Source organism: Molothrus aeneus, chromosome 4 (genome assembly GCF_037042795.1).
Source record: "Molothrus aeneus isolate 106 chromosome 4, BPBGC_Maene_1.0, whole genome shotgun sequence".
Taxonomy (NCBI): Eukaryota; Metazoa; Chordata; class Aves; order Passeriformes; family Icteridae; genus Molothrus; species Molothrus aeneus.
In genome coordinates, this window is record NC_089649.1 from 50,043,818 (window position 1) to 50,066,898 (window position 23,081).

Here is a 23,081-nt window from a genome sequence, read left to right on the forward strand (position 1 = left end):
AAAAAATTAACCAACACAAAACTGCAAACTCCCAGGCAAGCCAGCCATGAACCAGTAAGAAGGGTCATGACAGATAAGGGTGCAGAGCACTGACTCCCTGAGAACTTAGAAGGATGCATGGGAAGGAAGGGAAAAATGCTTCTTCTCTCACAACTGCATTGCAACACCATCACATTTTCATCCTTTCTGGTGTGTCATCTGACAGACTCACCACTACAAAATCACCTTGCCAGGACAATCATCTGAAGGTAATGCAGAGAGAGTAGGTGGCAGAGGGGTTACGCCTTTATGAAGGTGGAGGGAGGGAATGAGGGAGAGGGAAAAGTCAACAGACTACTCACTTCTAATTTTTTTGTTTTAATCAGAGTGTTATAAATATGAAAAAAATGTTCACTGTATAGCATTAAGTGATTTTCCTCATGCACAAAGTGGAGCACAAAATCCTGAACCCTGTAAAAAAACTCCCAGAAATTGGCAGTCGAGCAGAACAGACACCCTGGAAAGCCACTGCAAATTCACACAGTAGCACTGCCAACACACAAGATAGTTCAAGCTAGCGAGAATCAAATATTCACAGCAGGCAAATTCTCTCCATAGGATCTGCTGATCAGATGCAATGGCAAACAGCTTGAATTTGGCCCACTTCCATTCCTTTCATCCGCCTCAATACATACAAAACAGTCTCACTGTATTTGCACTGCAAATCCATTCTACAGCTTAGCACTGCGGAGCCATCATTTGTCACATGTGCTACTGCATGGCCCGTATGAGATATTCAGATAAACTTGGGGAAAATAAAAGCAAGCCAAGCTGTATATCTGCCCAGAATACTGAATAAAATACCAAATATACGCCACTTCTGCAAGCTGAAGATATTATTAGCTGCCAGTAGCACTACTCTGTTTTGCAGGACAGCTGCAGACAAACAGGTGGCCTTTTTCATTTCTGGAATGCTGATATTTTCCCTGCTCCAGAATAAATGAGAAGAGCACTAAAATTAAAAATTTCCAAACTGCTTTTCTGAGAAGTTTCCAATAGACTCTCAAAAGCTTTTTGTTTGGTCTCAACATTTCTTCCTAATTCCCTCATTTTTCCATTTTAAGTAAGTAGTGGTGATAATTTATCTATATAAAAGCAGTGGATCTTGCCTGATTCACAGGTTCATTGAAATACTGGAATTTTCAGTTCAAGTCCACCAGGAAAAATCTTCTATGAGAAGGACTAGGAACTTTTCATATATATATGTATATATAGGAAAAAAAAATCAATCTATATATATATATGTATGCATATATATATATATAAGGGGAAAGAGAGAGGTACACACACATATGTACATATGCGGTACTATTTCTCCAAGATGCTTTTCTGTGTATGTTTAACTATATACATATCTTTAACAATACGTATGTGTGTGTATATGTGTTTTACTATTCATCCAATATGCTTTGCTGTATATATCTAGCAAAACTACATAAAAGACTGTTTTCTGTGGCAAATCCCAAATCAGTAGATTTGGAAGAAAATGGATCATAGTTAGGATACATTCACTCAGAAGCTGAGGATGGTTAATCTCCAGAAGAGGAAGGCTGACAGCACACCAGAATTGAAGGGGACAACAGAAGAGAAAGGGGAGACAGGGATCCTCACATCCCCAAAGGATTCTGGCGCATAGTAGCCTCACCCACGAAAATTAAATGCTAGTGGGGGGAAAAAAAAACCAAACATACAAACAAAAAAAAAAATCCAAACCCAAAAAACCACCATAAAGAGATGATCCCTGGGAGCAGGGAGGGGAAGCAGGACTTACCAGCCCGTCAGCCGGACCGACCCTGGCCTCCCCAGGGCCGCGACCCCGCGGCGGGGCGGCAGCGGGCCAGGGCAGCCGCAGCCCCGGACTGCGCCCGCACCCACCCGGCGGCGCTGCCCCGCACCCGGCGCGGAGGGAGGGAGGGAGGGAGGGCAGCGCTGGGTGCGGATCGTGCGAGCGCAAAGACAAGGGGCAGGAGCGGAGAATAAACACCGCCATGATCAGACTGCAGCAGCAGGAGCAGGATCACCGCGCGGGCACGGCGCTGCCCGGCTCCACAGGTAGAGCCTTCCAGCGCACCCCAGAGAAGCTGGTGAAGGAAGCCAGGAAGCCCAGCCTTCTTCTGCTTCTTTTTGGGCAGCCAAGAAGGAAAATATGTGTCTCCTTCAATAACAGTCCGGCTTTCTTGCCAGAAAGGCAAAAAACACCTTTAAAATGGTGTGAAGAAATGGGCCAGTTGGTACTGTAGTTAAACTGCACAAAACACACCAGAAACCCCAAACGTAATTGAATTACCTTCACGTAATATCTAAGCCTACCTGAAGATAAAAATAAAGAAACATAAAATCATCAAGGTTGGAAGAGACCTTCAAGATCATCCAGTCCAACCATCCACCCAGCAGTACCCCTGTGATCCCTGAACTACTAAACCACATCACCCAGTGCCAGATCCAGATGCCTCTTGAACACCTTCAGGGATGTGATTCCACCACATCCATGGGCAGCCTATTCCAACGCCTGATCATCCTACAGTGATTTTTTTTTTTCCTCTAATACCCAGTCTGAATGTCCCCTGTCTCACCTTAAAGTCATGTTCTTTAGTCCTCTCACTGTAGGCACAGCAGAAGAGACCAGCCCCCACCTCACTACAACCTCTTTTTGTGAACTTGTAGAGAGCAGTGAGGTCCACCTTGAGCCTCCTCTTCTCCAGGCTAAACAACCCCAACTCCCTTTGGGTGTCTCAGTACCTGACTCCAAAGGTAACTTAGCTGGAAGTGCCAAGGTGCTTAGATCCTGTTGCTCCCAGCCAGGCTTGCTAGGGTAAAAATCTGCAAGTGTCTAGAGCAAGAAGATAGTGCACAACTTTGATGCTGCTATTGATTGTATAAAAACTTACAATTTTTCAATAATGTGGATGGAAGCTGAGCAAAGGAGAGAACATGAGCAAGAGCAAACTTCAACCCAACAGGCAAAAGCAAACCACGAGAGGCTGGGAGGGGTGCACAGAGCATGAGTACAAGGCTGACCCTATGACTTCACTAATGAAGCAGGTCCTGATATCACCCCTTGCTACATCAGGTCATTATCCCTGAAGGCATGAATTAAACATTTAAACAAATGGGGGCTCAGTCAACTTCCATGTCTTTGGGGGAGAGAGCAGATGATGATCAGATGATGTGAACTCCCTTAGATTTGCCAAACCCAAGATACACCCTAAAGATGACTTTGTTTACAGTACTGAATACAGAACATAGGCAGGCAGGGAAAAACCCAAACATTTCCAGGCTATTCACTAGCTCTGATGCTGATGAAATCACAGCCAGATGTCAAACAGATGTTTGATTTTGCCAGGTCATGAAGAGGGGATGCCTATCTGATGCCATATTCTATGGCAACAGCCCCACTATGGCCAAGGAAGAGGATAACATTTCCTTTCCACCCCTTCTCTGCCATTTGCTCCCTCAGCTTTTTAATACCAGATGATAGTGTTTGGCTTGTGAGGGATTTGGTCTCAGTTTTATGACTTCTGTTATCCACCCTTTTTTTTGTTTGTGCGTGAAAGAAGTTTACAAAGAGCAGGGTTAAAAACAAGTTCTCATACAGTGAATTGTAGTGAAGCACTCCTAGAAACCACTGGGAATTCACCTTGAAAATCCAGAGCCAGAGGGGTAAAACCACAAAACCAGCAAAAACATAAAGCATGGCTCCTTTTGTGGTGATGGAAAGGACTTATCTCACTCTGCCTTCTTGGTGAAGCCATGAAGTGGGTCAATAGAAAAGTTATGTCAGAGTGTGTTGGGGAAAGAGCTACAAAAGAGACAAGAATGAAAGAAGCTTCACAACATCATGCTCTGAGGGTGACCTGAGCTCCCATCTGTGGCAGCTACTTTTTCTCCATCCTCCTGGCAATAGTTGTACTGTCTGTCTGAAGAAGAGGAAGAAAGGTCCTACAGATAAATTTGACCTTCATTTGCACTCACATTATGAGTGCAGAATATGACTAACCTAAACACAGATCTCTAGAGTTTCAACCCTGAAACCACAGCTAGTGCCGCAATGGTTCTGTCAGAACATCCTCTGGGGAAACTGGTCACTTTCCTTTCTCAGCACATCCCTGCAGCTGTTGTCCCCACAAATGAGGTCTACAGCAAAATATAAAAATGGGCAAGAAAGTCACAACTAAGTTTAGGAGACAAGCTGTTTCCTAAGTTTGGTTTGTTTGAATAGACCCAAAGTGTCAAGAAAAGTACAGAGTCTGACTATGGATTTATAAGTACTTAAAAGACAGCCATCCCAAACAAACTGCTTAAAGAAAACAAAAATATATGGACTTCAAATCTAAAGTTCTAAGTCATAAGAACCACTACACCAGATATTGTGGCAATAAAATTTAAGTAAAGGAGATCACCAAAGAAATTAACCTGAGCATTAAATGTGGGAGAGTACTTTTTTTTGCTAGACATAGTGTTAAAGCCTATCACTCTGCATACAAAAAAAACCCCAAACCCATAGATAAATAAAGCTGAATTACCTCATGGGCAATATACCCAAAAGGTAAAGACCCAGGGTAATCCAAAGGAGTGCCACAAACAGCTTAATCTCCAACACAAGTCCTTCCCGTGTTACATATTGTCATCAATTAAACCAAGCAGTGCTGAATAAACCTGTGCCTTTCCAGACTGCTGTCAGGGCAATTGTGTGTTAAGCCATGGCACAACACATACTTTTAAAAAAGTATTTATGTGTTTCTACTAAGAGGGGTACTTTGGTGGTAAAGATGATTACCTATGCAAAGCAAATATGTGTGCTAAGATTTATTCCAATTTTTCCTTAGTTATACTAGCAAGTCTACAAAAGATAATACCTTTTTTTTTTTTACATAACCTTCCTTCTTTTCTCTGTCAGCAGAGCCCAAGCTTCATGGGATCCCTTTGATCACATTTGATATCCCAGGGCACTGATACCCAACACCTGCTTTCTATATTTTGGCTTGACTGGAGAGAAAATAACCTTGTTTTCCAGGAAGAGCAGTGTTGATTCTTCAAGGGACTCAGCTCCAGGAAATCATCACATTAAAAAAAACCCCTTTGGGATGGAGTGGGTCTTGCAGAGAAGAAAATGAGGAAAAATTCTGTGCATCATGAGCCTGTCCACCTGAAAAGGTGTGTCTGATTGTATTTTTAATTATCTGACCAGCATCCTCTATTATAAACCAGTACAGGTAACACAAAGCATAATCAGTGCCTCTGCATGCAGCTTCAGAGATTACTACCTCAAAAATACTTCTCAAGCTGTGATCCCTACTGACTGCTTTTATTTTTTCACTGTCGCTACATCCAAAGCAGATGGCAAGGACAAAAAAAATAAAGGAAACAGAAGTGAGCAATACTGAGAATTATACATAATGCTTTCCTGATACACAAGAACCTGATTATTTAGAGACACAAAACTGTGTTGGAGGTATAATCTCAATTCTTACCTTCCCCATGTAATTTATCAGCTGTCTTCCTAATCAGGCACAGAAGCAGATTTCATCACAATTGTAAAATCCCCAAAATACAAGGTTTTAATGAAAATATGTGCATGATTAACATAATCTGAAGTTTTGTGACATCCAGTTATATTGGGCCAGCTGAGCATTCAGGGCTAGAGAACAGCTGAAATTTTCTGAAGTTTATTTTTAAGGTCTGAAACTGTAAAGGTACAAAAGAAATCAGTACCTAAAATTAAAATCAATATGACATCAAACCTCTAAAACTGAATGTATGACCACCACCTGGCAGCCTCAACACTTTTTCTAATTGCAGTAACTACTGACTTCTAGCATGACTTTCCTTTCTTGCCCTTTTCTTTTACATGGTATGTTCCCTTTTGGTTAGTATATTAAGCAAAGCTATCTTCCATTTAAAGCCAGAAAACTGTAACACTTGTCAATATTTGGACTTCTCTCAGTAGACTGCAATCCACCGCAGGGATCAGGACACTTTGCATCCTGAGCTGTTGGAGGGCCTCTCCATCCCTCTGTCCAAGTACAGCTGCTGTAGGTGGGCCTCAAAAGATGCAAGAAAGCTGCTTGTGGGGGCCAGGGGCCTGGCAGTAGCTGTTAAAATCTCTATTCCCCAAGGCAAACAGCAAAACAGTGAAACTGCCAAGGAGGACTCATTCCTGGTCAGTTCATGACCTCTGCAAAAAAAAGCAACAAATTCCACTTCTCCTTTCAAATTAAACATCTACTCTTTATTGCCAAGGAATATGTTTTACTAATCTGTGGTGTTCAAGGTTTGATAAACATCAGAAATATTTTTGCTGCTGTTACACGATACCTGACATACATTTTCCCCCCACTCACAGCTTTGCATTTTCATGCCAACATTACATAAAACATACTGGACTTTTTAAATGTACAGGTTGGGGTCTCCTTAAAACACTTCTAAAAGAAGCTGTTCAAGTCCAAAAACCACAATTTTTTTTAAAATTGGCTATTTCTACTGAATTAAGTTCCAGCACATCCCCCATGAAAAACCTACCTTGTTGGTTTTACTTCCACTAAAAAAAATAAATAGAAAGCTTTCATATTTAGGTGTCTAGAATTACTTTGGTGAGGAAAAGGAAGGGGAAATGCATAATTTTTAATTTTCTGCAAGTGAATTTTACAGACAATCAAAGTATCTGTGCAAAAATATGCTCAATAGATCTGTGTCCATTTGTGACTTTGACCATATACAGTATAACAGCTTAAATTATTGAGTACTCCAATACTATTATCCATGTATCTGATGTTTCTTTCCCTGATATGAAAACATACATTTGGTGTCTAGATGGCACAGCCATAATTATCAATGATCTTGAATATCTCCAACTTTGGTGGTTTTTTTTTAATGGTAAATATTCATGGCAAGATGAACTACCCAATAGTCTGGCAGTGATTGCTTTTCCACTCCTTTTCAACTAGCAGTAAGCAGTCTCTAGATTCAAGAAATAGCATGACTATTTCTAAAGCTATTGTAACTGCAAACTTAGATTAACTACACAGTAGCCTACTTAAATTGCTACTGTTCACTAAGTCTATAGTGATCATGAAAGCATGCCTTTGAAGAGGCATTTGGAAATCAGGATTCATGGATTACATCTGGAGGCCAGTGTAATTTGCAGTTGGGAAGACTAAGCTTCCAGGACAAATGAAATGTAGTACGATAATATATTTAAGAAGCAGAATTTCCTTAAATTAATGGAATAAAATCAATGATTAAAGGAAGAAAGAATGAACAGAAGTCTGTTCAGAATGAACAGAATATGGTGCATTCCTATTGCAAAGCATTTTTCCAGCTCTTTCACAATGTCTTTGGACAGCACAACAGAGGATGGGAAAGGATGTGTCCTCTTACAGGACTGAGATCCCTGCTGTTCAGTTTTCTTCTACACATTAGAGGTGTACTACTGCAACACTCTCTCCCCTCAGAATACACAAAGCAACAAGGGCAGGAAGATGTGTTCATCACATGGACCACACCAGGTCTTTAGAAACAAGATCTAAGCAGTGAAGGTGGCAGAAATAACTTGTATTGTTTGTTGGTGAAGGGAACAGAAAAGGAAAACAAATTGGCTATCACTGATAATTTATTCTTAAAACTTCAGTTAATACTCTACCCTCTGTCCTTGCCAGACCAGAGATAAACTTTTGTTTGTTAAAAGAAAAGAGCCAATCATGCTTATAATTCAGCTTACCTGGGTATAACCAGTGGCTCCTGCTCACAACAGTCACAAATAAGGCCAGCAGAGATGTTCATGCATGATCAAACAACAAGCTTCCAACTCCTCACCTGTTAATTCTGAAAACTGTTTCAATTTAAAGCCACATAAAAAACACAATAAAACTTAGCTGATGAGACTGTATAAATGAAAATGGTAAATTTAACATAAATGTGATTTTTTTCCTCTCCCCAGCAAAGGGCCAGGACTCAGAGTTGATCAGAGAGAGGTATATCTAGGCAGAAGAACCAGTAGAGTCTAGCAAGATTATTAGGCCAGGCATCAAAGACCATTAAAGCAGCTGTACTAGCTCCAGCACCAATAAGAAGCTGGCAGCAAATCAGCTGATTTAAAGCTCTGCAGAGTCCCAATCCCCAGCCAGCTCACATCTCCAAACCACTCCCATAGATGCAGATTTCTGGAGAATGCAAGTGTTACACATGGCTACCCAAAATCAGCTCAAGGCCAGCAGGACTTACTGGCTTTGGCAAGCACTTCTTCGCTGCCTTTCCTAGTGACTAGGGAATACATTCATCATACACAGGGTGCCTTGCTTCAATGCACTAACCCAGCTGATGCTCAGCACTGTGCTGAAGCCAATCAACCCTTAAATTTGGAGACCCTACTGGGAGCTACCTGGGCTTTACAAGGTCAACAGATGTAGCCCCATCCAAAACAGGGGCTACAGAGCTCTGCAACCACTTTAGGTGATGCAGGAATGCTATCATCTTATTGCAAAAATCCCATACCTTCTCAGTGATTTTGCATAGGCAGCTCCTTGCAGCACTGACCCCTTCTTCACAGAACAACCAGCTAACCCACTCTTTTGTAGCACTCATCTTCTTATTGGACCCAGCTGTGGCCTATTAAAGGCAGGCCTGTTCCTAATCTTTTGTGATTAGTACAGCTGCAACTCCTCAGGTGTGAGATTACCTTCTGCACTATCTTAATTTTCGTACATCCTATCCCCCCATACAGGAACACTGCCCAAACTACAGCACAGGAGCCCACCCACTGAGGAGGCACCAGACCCTGGTCACACATGTTCTGCATGTTCTTTGTGTACATGCCAGCCAGCCCAGGGCTGCTCAGGGGCTTCAGCATGCCTGTGACTGCAGAGACTGTGGAGAGTCAGCTAGCACCTGAGGAGCACCCACTTTCTGGGGCTTTTTGGCTTCTTGGAAATCCCTAAATGTGCTGCACTGCCAAGGCCATTTGGGCCATTTGCCCTCAAATGGGAAAGGCACTTGCATCAAGCTGCTCTCCTGCAAGAGCTGATGTGGCTGTCCTGAGCAAGGGTGAGAGCTGCCAAAGCCAAGGAGACTGTTCAGTGAGTTGCCCACACCCACACCACAGAGGTTATCCAGGGTTCTGCATTCTCTGGCATATCCTAAACTCCACCTTACATTATCCTGAATGGAGCAGTTGACTGTTTTTCCTCTTATTTACTTCCCATCCTCAGTCTGGCATTTTTATTTCTCCAACTTGCAAAGTTATAGAAGAAGAGAATATTTCTATGCTGCTTTAAAAAGAGAATAAATTATATTGGAAGCTGTGATGGAGAACACTGACCACAATCTTTGAAGTTCTTGGTGTGTAATTTACTTACATAATAGTTTGTATTAAGGTTTAAGTACTAGATTTCTAGTATTGCTCATCAAATTTCAGCCAAATGAAAAAGAAAAAGCAAGGTGAACTACTCTTGGAAAGATAAACTCTCTGCAAGAATTTTTTATGCAAGTTTTACACTAAGGACTCTCAGTTCTTCAAAAATATGTAAAGGTCTGGAATTCAAGGAGTTTCAGTTCTCTAGAATCATAATTTAGAAAGTAAATTTTAATCAGGATTGGGTGGCTCAAGAGATTGGGTAATAGTATTTAAATAAGCAAGTGATTAATCTCTGATCAACCAGAGGGTAAGGACTAAAGAGCATTTAAGGTCTCAAACACTGCTGGGAACTAGCCAACTTAGTCTAATACTGTGGGTGCTGACTCTAGGCAGATTTTGGTTTTTCTCACACACAGTGCTTATGAATAGGGTCCTCTAAATTTCATTAGAACTGTTCCATCATTCTCCCCAAAATTCTGCAGTAGTTATGCCTTCGAAATGCCAGTGGCAGATAGATACTGAGTTTGCTGATAACACTGTGCTGACCTTGTTCCTCTGTTCCTTTTTACTGTATCTGTGTGTTTTTTTCTTAATTACAAACTCCTGAATCGACTTGAGGTGCCGTATAGATAACAGGGAAGAGGAGATTCATATCAGCGACGTGATACTTTGCAGAAAAATGGATTTTGGTCAGTGATGACTGTGTCATTCAAAGACTCAAGATGCACAAAAATGGAGGCCAGGCAGGTCTGAAGATACAGCTCCTAAACTCCATTCAAACTAATCATAATATTGGATTGAATTTTGCTCTTTGGTTCTTTTCAGATAGAATAAAAGAACAAAGAAAACTGTTGCATTTTTGCTGAAGATATCATCACCCATTCTAAAATAATTCTGCTAATACCTTGCTTACTCAAATTTTTGGTCTGGTTGGACTGCACCAGTTGTCCAAGAGGATGTAATTATCTTGCTTCTTCCTTGTCTAAAATTCTAGACCACTGACACATCATTCCACCCAGACCACTGACATAGATTCCACCCAGTCACTATTTAGCAGTGTAAAAATAGAATACAGGCCTGTACACTAAGGGAGAAGACCAATCTAGCCTGACTTCTCAAAACATACAGAGCAAAACAAAACTCAGTCTCCTGTGACAAACTTTACATCATGCTACTTTTTTACATTAGTCTGTCACTAAGCACTGAATTTAGTTAGAATTTTTTTGTGTTCTTTTGGCCCACAACATTTACTTATGTACTTACTTCTCTTTAAATCTTTAGAGGCTTTTGTAAGAGCTCTGACAGCACTCCCTGGGAACCATTCTGTTTTATTTACCAGTGTGCAACTAGTTTTGCCAATAATTGATGCAATTCCTGCATTTGTTCATAATTTGTTTTCTGAAATATCAGAAAATACATTGTTTCCAATACACAGTATCAAGCCTGTAGTAGTAGTTATTATTTTTTTTTAATCTGCATCTTTTTTCTTTGAAAAGAAACAAACAGTACAGCAGAACAGTGTATCTGTGTCTGGTGCATGTGGAATTCTCAGAACATTTCAAGCTTTCCTTTTCATGGAGTTGCTATAGTTTAAGAAGCAACTACTATGTGATCCCCACAGGGGTAACAGGAGAAACTCAATGAAAGAAAACATCCAGGAATTGTAAAAAAATAAGGGTTTTTTTCTGCTTCTGCAGATGCCAAGTGAAAGTTGCATGAAATATTTTTCTAGATCAAAAGTTGAGATATTTTATTAGCTGGTGCTGCTGACCAGTGCAGACAGTCTTCTGGCACAATTTTCACAACTTGTTTGCAGTATCACCTCAGTTATCTGGAACTTAGTGTTATCCCCACAAGGGTCAAATTCCTGACATGTATTAATTACACTGAAAATTGCCCTGGATTACTTGAAACCTCAAATAACTGAACCTATCCACTATCCTAACTTTTAAATAACAGAGGACATACTGTATAGTCGTGCTAATACTTTGTGGCTGATCCCTGTAACACCAGAAATGAATACATAAACGTCACACTTCTTATCTAGCAGGTCTGCCAGCTTTGGTCTGAAACCAGGCTTGAGAGGCAGACAGCATTTATAGCATGGTCTTATTCACTGCTGTGGGGCTGCAGGACAGAAGGAGATAGGAAGGACAGGAGGTTAAAACCAAAAACCACTGACCGGCATTCCTGATCCATGCACTGCTGGCCAAGGAAACAGACCTGCTTCACAGTTCAGCTCTCTTTAATTGCCAAAATGACCTTGGATCCCTCCTGTAGTCAGCCAAAGACTGGGTGCTGCCTGCAGGGTAAGCCTATGTCTCACTGACACTTGAGCTTTTTATTGTGCTGCATCTTCTTGTGCCCATTACCAGCAAGTCAGCCCTGCAGCTTCCCCCTGAAGGCACTCACCAAGCAGCTTCACAGGAACCTCTATAACTTCATTATAACTTCATTATATCATTCTTTCATTGAATGGAAAGATAACAATTCAATGACAACTTAGGTAATTTAGCCAACAGCAGGCATTAGCTCTAAGATCCCTAATGCTGTTGCTAGGCAGGAGTGGTAAAGTTGGGATTGGTTTTGGAAAAAAACAGCAAGCCTCTTTCCAACCAAAGGAGAAACAGTATTCAAAGGACAACAGCAGTGAGGCAGCTTTCATTAAGAAAAGGTATGAGAAATATCCAGGAACTTTTGGTAACACCCATAGGATTTGTTGGCTGTGAAGCCAAGCTACACAGCACCCATCCAACCCAACAGTTATAAATGGCAAGCAGCAAGAGCATCAGCAGCCTGGGCTATCACTTTAAGGCCTGAAACATTTTGCCCCACAACAGGTGCAAGGGTAAGTGTCACAATCTGGCACTCAGTCCAACATGCCTCCCACCACACCAATGCCACTTTGCAACATATTAAGTCAAGTAACATCTCTTTAGTAGTAAAAGGAGACCAAATAATACCAACATTATGACTAAAAAAGAAGAGAAAGGAGAAGGGGGGAAGCATCATTGGCCTTATAGGGTAACACAAGGTCGGTTTTAAATTGTGCATGAGAACTACTACAGTTCAAAGGAGAAAAGCCAAGGCAATGAAATAGTGTAACAGAATGAACTGAAAAAAGCTGAACTCAGTACACACTTGGATGCATGCACACATTTAGCAAGTTCAATACTCTCCCCTTATTGAAAAGCCTGAAAAGAAAACTTCCTTTCACACACTATGCAGTAATAAATCAGAGTGCACTATTGCTCCAAAGAAAAACAGACATTCGCCATTTAAGTAATAGTGCTTCCCACATGAAAATGAGGCAGAAACAAACAAATACCCGGCAAAAATGAGGACTTTAACAGAAGGACACCACTCCAAAGAGCTGAGGATTGCCTTTGTATTGCAATATTAATTTTCTAGACCATTAGTTCTATTGCTTGTCCATAAATGAATGCGCAATTCTCCTACTAAGCTGTGGGGCAGATTTGCACATGATATCACAAGGCTTTTCAGCTTTCAAAAGGTTAATAGTTAATGGTTTTGATGTCCCTCAGTCAGATAGTTCAGCCTATCTCTGTATTTTCCATAAGCAATTAACTAAGCTGTTTCCTCTGCAGCATTAATTTTAACAGGTTTACAATAGTATCATTAGACCTCTGGACATTTAAGAGGAAATGCATTACAATTGGAAAGTACCATGCCAAGCAGGAAGAAAGTGGCTTTAATCCAGGAGCAGTGAGGAATGCAGAGACAAGGAGAATTCAGTGTCAGGTATTTCAGGCCTCTATTAATTCTTGACCACAGCACCAGACTATAGAATTTTACTGGGCTCTTAAACTAAAGAAATCACTTTGCACAGCTCTTCAAGGCACCAGTTTTCCATTAGTTTGCCTTTTTGCTTGTTTGCTTTAAGTCAGGGAAACAACTGCAATGTGATCTTTGGAGCAAGACACGTTCCATCATCTGCATTCAGCACGTAGGCTCCTGCTAGCAACATGCACATCATCTAAAATAAATCCACTTAAGAGTGCCCGGAAAGGTTTTCAGCATAGAAACAGTACAAACAGTTGCTAGCAGACATTAACTGCAATGGACTTCACCAAGTTGGTTTGCAGCCAGGGAGGGGATTAGAGACAGCATTCTTCTGCCACCATCTTCAGCCCAAGGGCTGGGGTCACAACAGACTGTGGCTTGCTCTCTTTTCACAGGAGAAGGTCAAAGAAGGTTGAGCTTCCCTGGACCATTTTGAGGTGGCCAATCTGACTATACTGTGAAAATTCTTCCTGCTTGCCACCCCAGGATTTCTCAGTTTAAGAATTTTTGGGAAGGTACTCTCCCTTTTCACATTTCCAGCGCTGCTATTATCTGGTTGTCAACATTGATCTTGCTGTTCCCTGCAGCAGAGGCTACATGTCACTGAAAAAGACACTTGGGGATCAGAGATGGTATTTATAGCACAGACCTACAGGCTCCAACCTGTGAGAGGCTTTCCAGAATTAGGGAGTGAGAATACTACTAAGTATAATTTTAAACACAGACAAACTTTAAATGAAAGATTTAAGGTTGAGACTTTCCTGGATTCCCTGTGTCCTTTGCTTTTGGCCAATACCTAAAGGAGTGCATCTAAGTTTGAACTCTGTAGCTGCAGTTTCAAAACTATTTTAAACTGATGGAATGACACCTCTTTTCCCACCTTGGTGAGCCTCTTCCTTCTCTCCTGCCCGCATTTCTTTTCATGCTGGAAGATAAAGGGTATTTTTTAGCCAGGTCAGTTGCCCACTCCAGCTAATATGAAAGCCAAGGCTGTCACTTGCAGGAATGCCAAATTCAGGGTAGCTGAAAGCAACCATAACCTCAGGTCTAGTTTTCCTTGCTAAGGACAAAAGCTGATACTTATTTAGCCTCAAGACATGGACAGTTGTAACTCTGCATATTTTGTGTGTGTTGGCCTAAACACTTGCAGTATACCAGCTCAGTGCTTTTCTTTATATCCTCATTGCAAACTAATCAATATTGCAATAGAAGACACACAAAAATTGCAGGTGCCTGGATAAAACAGCAACGGTGTCACATTCCCCACAGGACACAGGTGACACATTCACAGACTCAGGGCATCCAACTCCTTCATTGAAAATTCCTGAAGATGGTACATGTCTCCAGAGCATGTGGTATTTGCCCAGCTATGAAGAGAAGTCATAACCTTCCACAGTGGCATTTGTTTTGAAGAGTATAAATCATTGCTCAGGAGGCTCTTTGTTCCCCAGACAGCAGCTCAAGGAAGGCACTGATCCTTCACTTCATTAAGTGGGTATTTAAGCTATATGGCAAATGGCATTGATTTGTTAAACTATTATATTTTCTTATATTTACAGATAGTTAGAGATTATTCTTCAAAAGCTTGCCATTTCTGAAATACTCACTCACCTCAGTGTCATTAAACCAGTATAATGAAAGTCATGGCTGAACTTGCAGAAAGACTCCAGCATCTAAAAGCAAATCTAGCAGTTATTCCAGTAGGCAACCTACATTTTTCATAGCTACAAAATGAGCCCTTCCTGGAAGCCAGCTGCTCTCCCCAAACCGAGAAAGACCCTATCATCTATAGTAAAGGTTAATGCAATGATAAGGTCAAACTCACATTTCAGCTGCCTAGTATTATCACTTCATCAGTAGCAATGTTTTTCTTTTTGCTGTTTTCAAACGTTATCCCTTCAGTTTACTAAACTTCCTATGGAAAAAAATAAAACCATGAAAAAACCATACCAAAAAAATCCCCAAAAAACAATCATTTTGATATTTTATAAATAACATCTTTGAGAAGTCACTTGATAGCCCTAAAACAGGTAGACTCTGCTTTTAATCAAACACTTTTTCCTAAAGCATGTTAAGGCTGGGCAGGCAAAGGGTGTCTTCATACAGCAAAAAAAAAAAAAAAAAAAAAAAAAAATTCAAAAAAGGACATCCTCTGCAGTGACCATCCTCTCTAGGTTTTATCATAGAAAAGGTTCTCCTTGTCTCCAAATTTGCATATTAATGTTCTATATTATTCAGTGGGAATAAAGCTAATTATAAACCTACTGATTAAACTCACAGGTGTTGGGAGAGCAGTCTAAAATGAGACTGTGAATGACATAGGAATGCTTGTGATATTTTTGTAGCTGTTATTTATTATTTGTATTAACATACTGTCTAGGAGTCCTGGCCATGGAGCAGGACTCATGGGGTGAGGTGTTAGACAAAAACAGACTAACAGATGATCCTTGCCACAAAGAGCTTACAAGTATTATTAGCATTTGGCCAAACCAAGTCCTGACATTCTCAGCAGCAGAGCTCAGCAGGCTGAGGGCACAGCTTAAGCTGACTGTGAAAATGCTGCACCTTTGAATCTTAACCAGTCTAGTTTCAGAAGTTTGCATGTGTCCACGGCAGCTATGGATCACAGCCATCCTTCACAAGTGTCCTGCAAACATTTACCCATCTTGGCTGGTGCTGTTCTGACCCAGCAAGGAAACTGTTCAGAGCACCCTGGGTACTGAGAGACTTCATCTTACAACAAGGAATAAACTCCTGGACACTGGCAGAGAGGGCCAGTATCCTCAGCATGACAAGGAGTGGTCCCAGCCAACAAATAGCTCAGCTTATTGAGTGGACTGTGAGCACTCCAGCCAAGGAAGCATCCAGAAGATGGGACTTTAGGCCAGCAGTGAGGTTGGTCTGCCAAAGTCCTGGCTGGGTTCTTGCTGGGGCCAGTGGTGCAGAAAGCACACAGAAACCCCTGAGGGATCAATATGGGCAATTTGGAAACAAACAAGGTTCTTAATTCCACGTTTCACCTCCAGCCATCATAAATACAACACTGCAGCTGGTAGCTGAGGAAGGAAGTGATTGCCCATGGATGTTAGGGATAACTCATGAGCCATACAGAGGTGGTGAACATGAGCACTACTAGGAGTTGGTTAAACTCACTTCTCTGAGGGTGTGTGTTACAGCTAAATGCAGCTCAGACCAGCACAAACAAATAAATAAGGTGGGGTCATTTACCTCCCTTTGTTTTGTTTGTTTATTTTTCTATAGTACATGCCTTTTATTAATTTCCTATTATTTAAGCCTCTCTTGCATGCATAAATCAGATTATAGTACAACTTGGAACCCCGGCAACACAGGCTGAACCCAAGTGAAGCAGTGGAATATGTCTCCAGTACATTCGCTGTCAGATCAATTATTAGTTTCCAGCATCAAATGTTTGAGAGTTTGGAACCAAACCAAACACACCAGAGTAAGCACAACCATTTTAATCAATAAAATACTAAATGAGATGCCAGCATTGTATTTTCCATTTGTAATACTAGTTTAAATGGCAGTAGAGCAATGCTTCCTGGACAGCATTTGTATGGTTAATTGGAAGCAATAAAAACCTTCAATTCAGTTTTGAAAAGAAAAATAGCTGAATTTCCATATAAACTTTTGGGTTTTATTTGTTTGCTTCTCATTTTCCCCCCAATACTGCTTTCTCTGTGCTTCCTGCCAAATTTGAACTGATGGCTGTTTTCCTCTTCTGCGATGAATTAGCTACAGCCTCACTGCAGATTGTTCCACACAGACTTTGTTTACAAACAATGTGGTTAAGAAACACCTGTTAGTTTGCTTTTATATTCTTTGTGTAACTTAGAAATGTTTATGAATACAACGTACAACTTAATTCATTAAACAGGAATTTCATAAGGTAATTCTGTCCAGCTCAGATGACACCCAAGGCAAGAAAGTTTAAATGGAAAATCAGTTTGAAGGCAGTCTAGAAAGCTAGGAGAGTAAAAAACCCAAACAACATAAAGAATAGAAGGACACGCTACTAACCATTACTTTTTTTTTTTTAAGGATACTCTTGCTTTAGTAAAGAGATTCATTATGTAGTACACTATGTGATGAGCCAAAGCACACAGTGCTGCTCTCAACTACTGGCTAGACCCTAAATATTGCATTCATCAAACATTCAGATTTCAGAACTGAAAGCAGGCATAAGAGGTGTAGAGAAACCAATTGCTATTTAGCAAGGAAGATCCACAGAAAACATGGCAGAATGGTTTGCACAGTATTTTGCTATGCTGTTGACACTTTGTTTTACATCAACACTCACAAAAATGCTTTAGGAATGTGAGTGCCAAGAACTTATTGTTTTTAGATAGACAGGAAATTTTGCTTCTGTTTACTTCACATGTACCACAACTTACACAGCAAGACTTTTTTATGAATACAATTGTGCTGGGAAATGAATATGTTCAGCAGAGAATAGTAGTACAAAACAAGAAAACAGAAACTATCATATTTTATGAATCTATATATTACAATAGGAGCAGGCTTTTTCTAGAAAATACTAGAACTAAAGGGAGAATGATAAATTTAAAAGAAAAAAAACAAGAAGATAATTCTTCAAAAAAATTAGTAACAAGGAGGTATGAATGAAGAGAGTGATAAAAATAATGCACGTTGGTTAAAGTTTTGTGTATTTATCTTTGCTAATTATTTTTAACTGTGTGATACACACTATAATTTGTAATTTTATTTTGAGGTTCATACCTACATGAAGAAACAAGATCTCATTTGCTGAATTTAATTAGTAGCTCAAACTCCTGAAAGCTAACATAAGGACAACATTTCCTTGAAATAACATATAAGATAGAAAAACCCCAAATTTACAATTTGTGCAATATTAGAGAATAAGAACAAGCTACCAGCACCAGCAGACAGATAGCTGTTCTTATTAAGGGTAATAGCAAGCTCTCAGAGAACACTTTGCCAAAAGAAACTTCCTGGGAAAATAATGAGGGAAAAAAACCCAACCCTGCTTTCAAAGGAACAAGCTTTCTTAAGCAGCACATTCTGCCTTTGTTCATCTTGGTGCAATAACCATGCAACCAGGTGACTTCTGCAAGTCTATTTTTTCCAGTGCTATATCATACATACGTCACAAAGTTAAGGACCATAAACAAACTGAAAACTGGATGCCACAGTAAACAGATTTTTTATTCAGTAGTGCTGAAACATGAGCCAAGATCCAAGCTAAAGTTCATCTCTCCATCTTTGTGTTCACTACTTCCTCCTATTATACGTGAGAATCATTCACACAGCCTCTGAAGTAAGTGTCTGAGCTCCTGTGGGGATTGTTCAAGGAACTGAAGTAATGCTATAAACTCCCCTAAATCCTGTCAAACAAAAGATAAGGCAGAAACCTTTTATTTTCTCACAGAGTGACATTATTCAGGGACAGGAAGCAAAAGCTGGAATCTTTTTAAGGGAAAAATAAAGTCAACATACAGTAGTTAGTATTATAGAGCAAACCTTATCTACAGTGTTGCTGGTAATTCTTCATAGAATAGATAATGAGGTCTAGAGGTACAAAATTGCAATTAGTAGAAACCTTAAAAACTTGTTGTGTATTCACTGTGAATGTCATACAAGAGGAAAGAAACCAACAGCAACTCACTGAAAAAAATTGCTGGTTTTGTAAAAGTTATATTATATTCATTGTACTCTAATACATCTTTGCAAGTCTTCTGCAGCTCCAGATGTTTTTTTAATTAATAACTTAGCCAAAACACTTCTCCAGCCTTCTACAATTAAATACATTATATGATGGTGATAGAAATCTGACAGTCTTAGAACAAAGATGCTCAGTATCAATTTTTCACATGAGAAAATTTCTTCTGTTACTCCTACCTAGGCCTAATATGTTCTTTCAATGCTTTGTGAATTTGCTTTCTGGTGGGAGCATAAGCTTTCAGGATTAATGAATACTGAACAAGAATGATAAAACACTTCATCAGATTTAATACTGTAAGTCCGAATACCAAAGCTGTGGTCCTACATTTTCTTTCATTAAAGCAATGTATCATTTCTGCTGTGATAACAGAAGCAGTCGGCACTTTTGGAGATCAAAGCAAGTTACAAACAAGCCTGCCAAGCTGAACATATGTAATTCTATATGTAATGCTGCATACAATCCACATCCTGACTTAGACTTGTAACTAGACAAAGATCATCTTTGTGTATTTATACAGCCTGTGCTAAGTACGGTGCTGTTCAGATCCTGGAGTTCTTACTTTAACACCACAGCACTATAACAGATAAATTTTACTTAAATGACTGGTGTTCTGGTCTGCGAGATTTGCAAATAAATTATTCCCTCTTAAAATACATGAGCAAGTCACTGATCAGAATTTCAGAGTAACTGCAGATTCATCTAGCTCTAAATGCCAGGAAAGATTTGAAGAATTCAGTCTGTCAACACTGAACCAGTTATACATAATACTTACAGAAGTGTTGTGAGAAGTCACTCAAACATGAAATATAGGCAGAATTTTTACACCTGATAATGCTTCAAAGTGAGCACCTCAGCATGTGTCTGATATGGGCTTCAAGTTTACTGTTATTTTCCTTCAATAAAGGACACTTCCTAATTTTTCCTTACCATAACAAAGGAGAAAAATAGACAATCATCTGGAGAATTAGAATCAAGTAGACATTTTGTAGAGCTACATAATATACAACTCTTTGTGTCTCTGGAGGTTAAGGATGAAAAAAAAGGCATTTTGAATACTCCAAAATTACTCATAAGTTTTAGCTCCTACTGTGTATAAAAGAAAATGTACCTATTGTCTCTGCTAGTGAAATAAAAACTTATTCTATCAGATACAGGAAAGAAATGAATTCTATTACAGTAATTCAGTTACACTTTTTAGGCAGCAGCAGCATCTAGGATTTAAAAGCATGTATCTCATGCAAGGAAGAAAAGGTACTGAAGCTTTCACAGCATTTCTACTTGTACCTGAGGAAATCACACTCACTGGGGTGAAATAACTGGAAAGAAGTAACTATTTAGTATGTCAAGCCAACCAAAACTAAGATAATAAAGAAAAATTGGCAAATAATAAGGGAATTTCTCACATGTAGGGTCAACTACCTGGGAGGTATAACTGCTTCTGGACCATAGTGTCAATATATTAATTTTTTTTTCAGACACATAGGCATGGTACAGGTTAGTGAAAAGAAAAGGATACATCCTGTGCTCAAATAAACCCCTGATGGCTGTACTTTTAAATAATACACCATAAATAAACATAACAGACTAGATAGAACACTTGATCCTTTTAATTCACATGTAGTCCTTAAAGCAGCCACTTACTCACCACTGTAACTACAAATGGCAACAAAAGTCAGCAGGTATGGAACCAGATGTCTTGGAAAGCAAGGGGAAATTTTGATCGTTTGTTTTGTTGGGAGCTATTTATTCACTGAACAGTATATAAAAACATTCATTGGTAATGTTCAAGAACTCAAAAATAGTGAACTTTTTAAAATAACCTAATTATTTATTAGGAAAAAATATTTTAAAAAGTAGTTACTAAAGGAAATCAGAGGACACAGGTACCGAGGTAATGAAGTGACTTTACAACACAAAAAAGATTTACTGTATCATTGGTAGCCTGAAAACTTCTTTTTTTATAATGCTTTGAAGATACACATCTTGCAAGAGAGCTTTATCTCAAGGAATGAGAAAAATACACACACATAATGACTTTTTTCTATGTCCTTCCTACTATAACCACCTTACCATTGGGATTTTACATATGAATAAGGAAAAAACCCAATGTAATTCAATATCATCTTCTTAAAACAGTCATAACAAAAATTGAGTCTTTCCTGAAAGTGAGCCAAGGAAAAGAAAACTGCACTACTGGTACTTTTTCATCTGTTTATGTCAAATATTCCTTTCAAATAGGGCAGCAAAGGAATAAAACTAGATGGGTTTTAGAGGCAAAAGAAAGGCACTCAAGGAAACTTTAGAGAAAGGGTGGTGGGGATCAAAAATGAGATTCTAAAACCAGGCAGTATTCATGCAGAAATAGCCTTGTCAATCTACATGTTGAAAGACCCAGCCTCAAAGGCTATGCAACAGCACTGTAGAGCTAATTTAACAGCAAACGTAGCATGGTTTCTGATACACTGAAACTTTTTAATGCTGTTTATACAAAGGACCATTAACTTCAGGTATTAACAAATAATATATTCTGAATTTTGTATAGGCCATAATGTGAACACAAAGGAACCACTATCTACATGATGAGTATAAATTAGAGGATGACCACCTTCCACATGCTCAAGGACCTTTTTATTCCCAATTACAGCTGAAGGTAAAATCAATACAGACATATTTCTATGTGGCTAATCCTGTTAGACCCAACAGGCACCCCCACTCCCACCTTCTGCCCCACCAGCAAGCACAGGACTGTGCCACCACTTGAGGTGACCCCCTGAGTACCCAGTGCTCCTGGCAGCCCATGAGCTGTCAGCACATCCTCCGTGGTCTTCCTTGCTTACAACAGAGTATGGACAAATTTTGGTCTGCCCTTAAAGTCAACATGAAACAATTCCCCAGATGTCCCAGAATGAATGTTATCTGCAGACTGTGGTATTTTGGGGAAAGGGAAAATGAGACAAAATATACAAGTACAGTTTTCTTCCTTTCCAAAAACTATCTTTTTGTGGTGGTGGCTTCTTATGCATGCATTCCAGTTTTTCTAAAGCTAGTGCCACAACTGAGAGGTGATATATAACCAAGAAGATCATCTTCCTCTAAAAATATACCCCGACACTTGAATACTGCCTACTTCTGGAAAAAAAAGACTGAAAGGTCTTAAGGTGACTACACAGAGCATTCCAATTTCAGAGGGACCATCTGAGTTTACTAGGCTAGAAGAGTTCAAATTACAAAAATAACTGCTATCTGAATCCCATAGTCAATGTCAAGGTGCAAAAAGCAGCACTGAAATATTTTCCTCCATTTGAAATACTCACCAAACCTGCAATGGGGGTCGGTAGTCTATTGATCTTTTTTACCAATCCTGGCTTTATCGCATTCAGCAACCTGTTATGAGAAAGGAGTATTTTATGAGTGGAAAGTCATAAAATCCAAATTATCAAAAATTTTCCCCCAGCATATAAGGATTTAAGTGTGACTGGAAAAAAAGAATCTCCCCTTTGTCCCTTCTGAAAACATACATGGACACCCAAATTTGATCACTGAAATGAAGAAAGACTAGGATGAATATCCACAGCACAGTAACACAATAGTATTTATTTTAAATTCTAAATTGATCTAGATCACATCAGTGACCCAGACAGATTCTGGGTGAATTTTGACACATCAGCCTGCCTTACCTGTGTACAGGCAGATCATGCCTGGAAAGGCCTGAGAGCAGAAACCTAGAAGGCATCCAAGCTATGGCAGTTTCTGCACTGAAGGAAAGTGAGAAAGGATGTACACTTTATGGGTGGCCTGTCTATCTTTTTTTTCATCTTAACTTGAAATTAAATGCCATTCTTTCATATATTGTGTTGAATGGAGGGCTCCTAAATCATAAACGAGAGAAGACAAATAAAAAGGGAATTCATAATCCCCCCTTCTCATCATGAAAACACCATTAGGCCAGTGATACCACAGCTGAACACTGTTCAGTGTCCAAAGATTAGCAACCCCCCAAATCCAAGTTCCTCACCACCCATGAGCATGCTATGAGATGTGCTGACATGGCTCATTGTTACAATACTCAAAAAAATGACCAAGCCTCTAAAAGTGGGGAATTTTAATTGTAAAATCCTGTTGCAACAAACATTGTGTCTTCACCACCCTTCTCCCAAGAGAAAA

General features: G+C 39.7%; 1 protein-coding gene across 1 annotated transcript in view; it reads right to left on the minus strand.

Moving 5' to 3' along the window:
- The window catches only part of LIMCH1 (LIM and calponin homology domains 1), a 175,678-nt gene that overhangs the window by 77,487 nt on the left and 75,110 nt on the right, over positions 1–23,081 (minus strand). Inside the window, exon 3 of the mRNA XM_066548481.1 lies at positions 22,232–22,301. Coding sequence (XP_066404578.1) covers positions 22,232–22,301 — 70 coding nt within the window. The remainder of the gene's footprint in view (positions 1–22,231; positions 22,302–23,081) is intronic.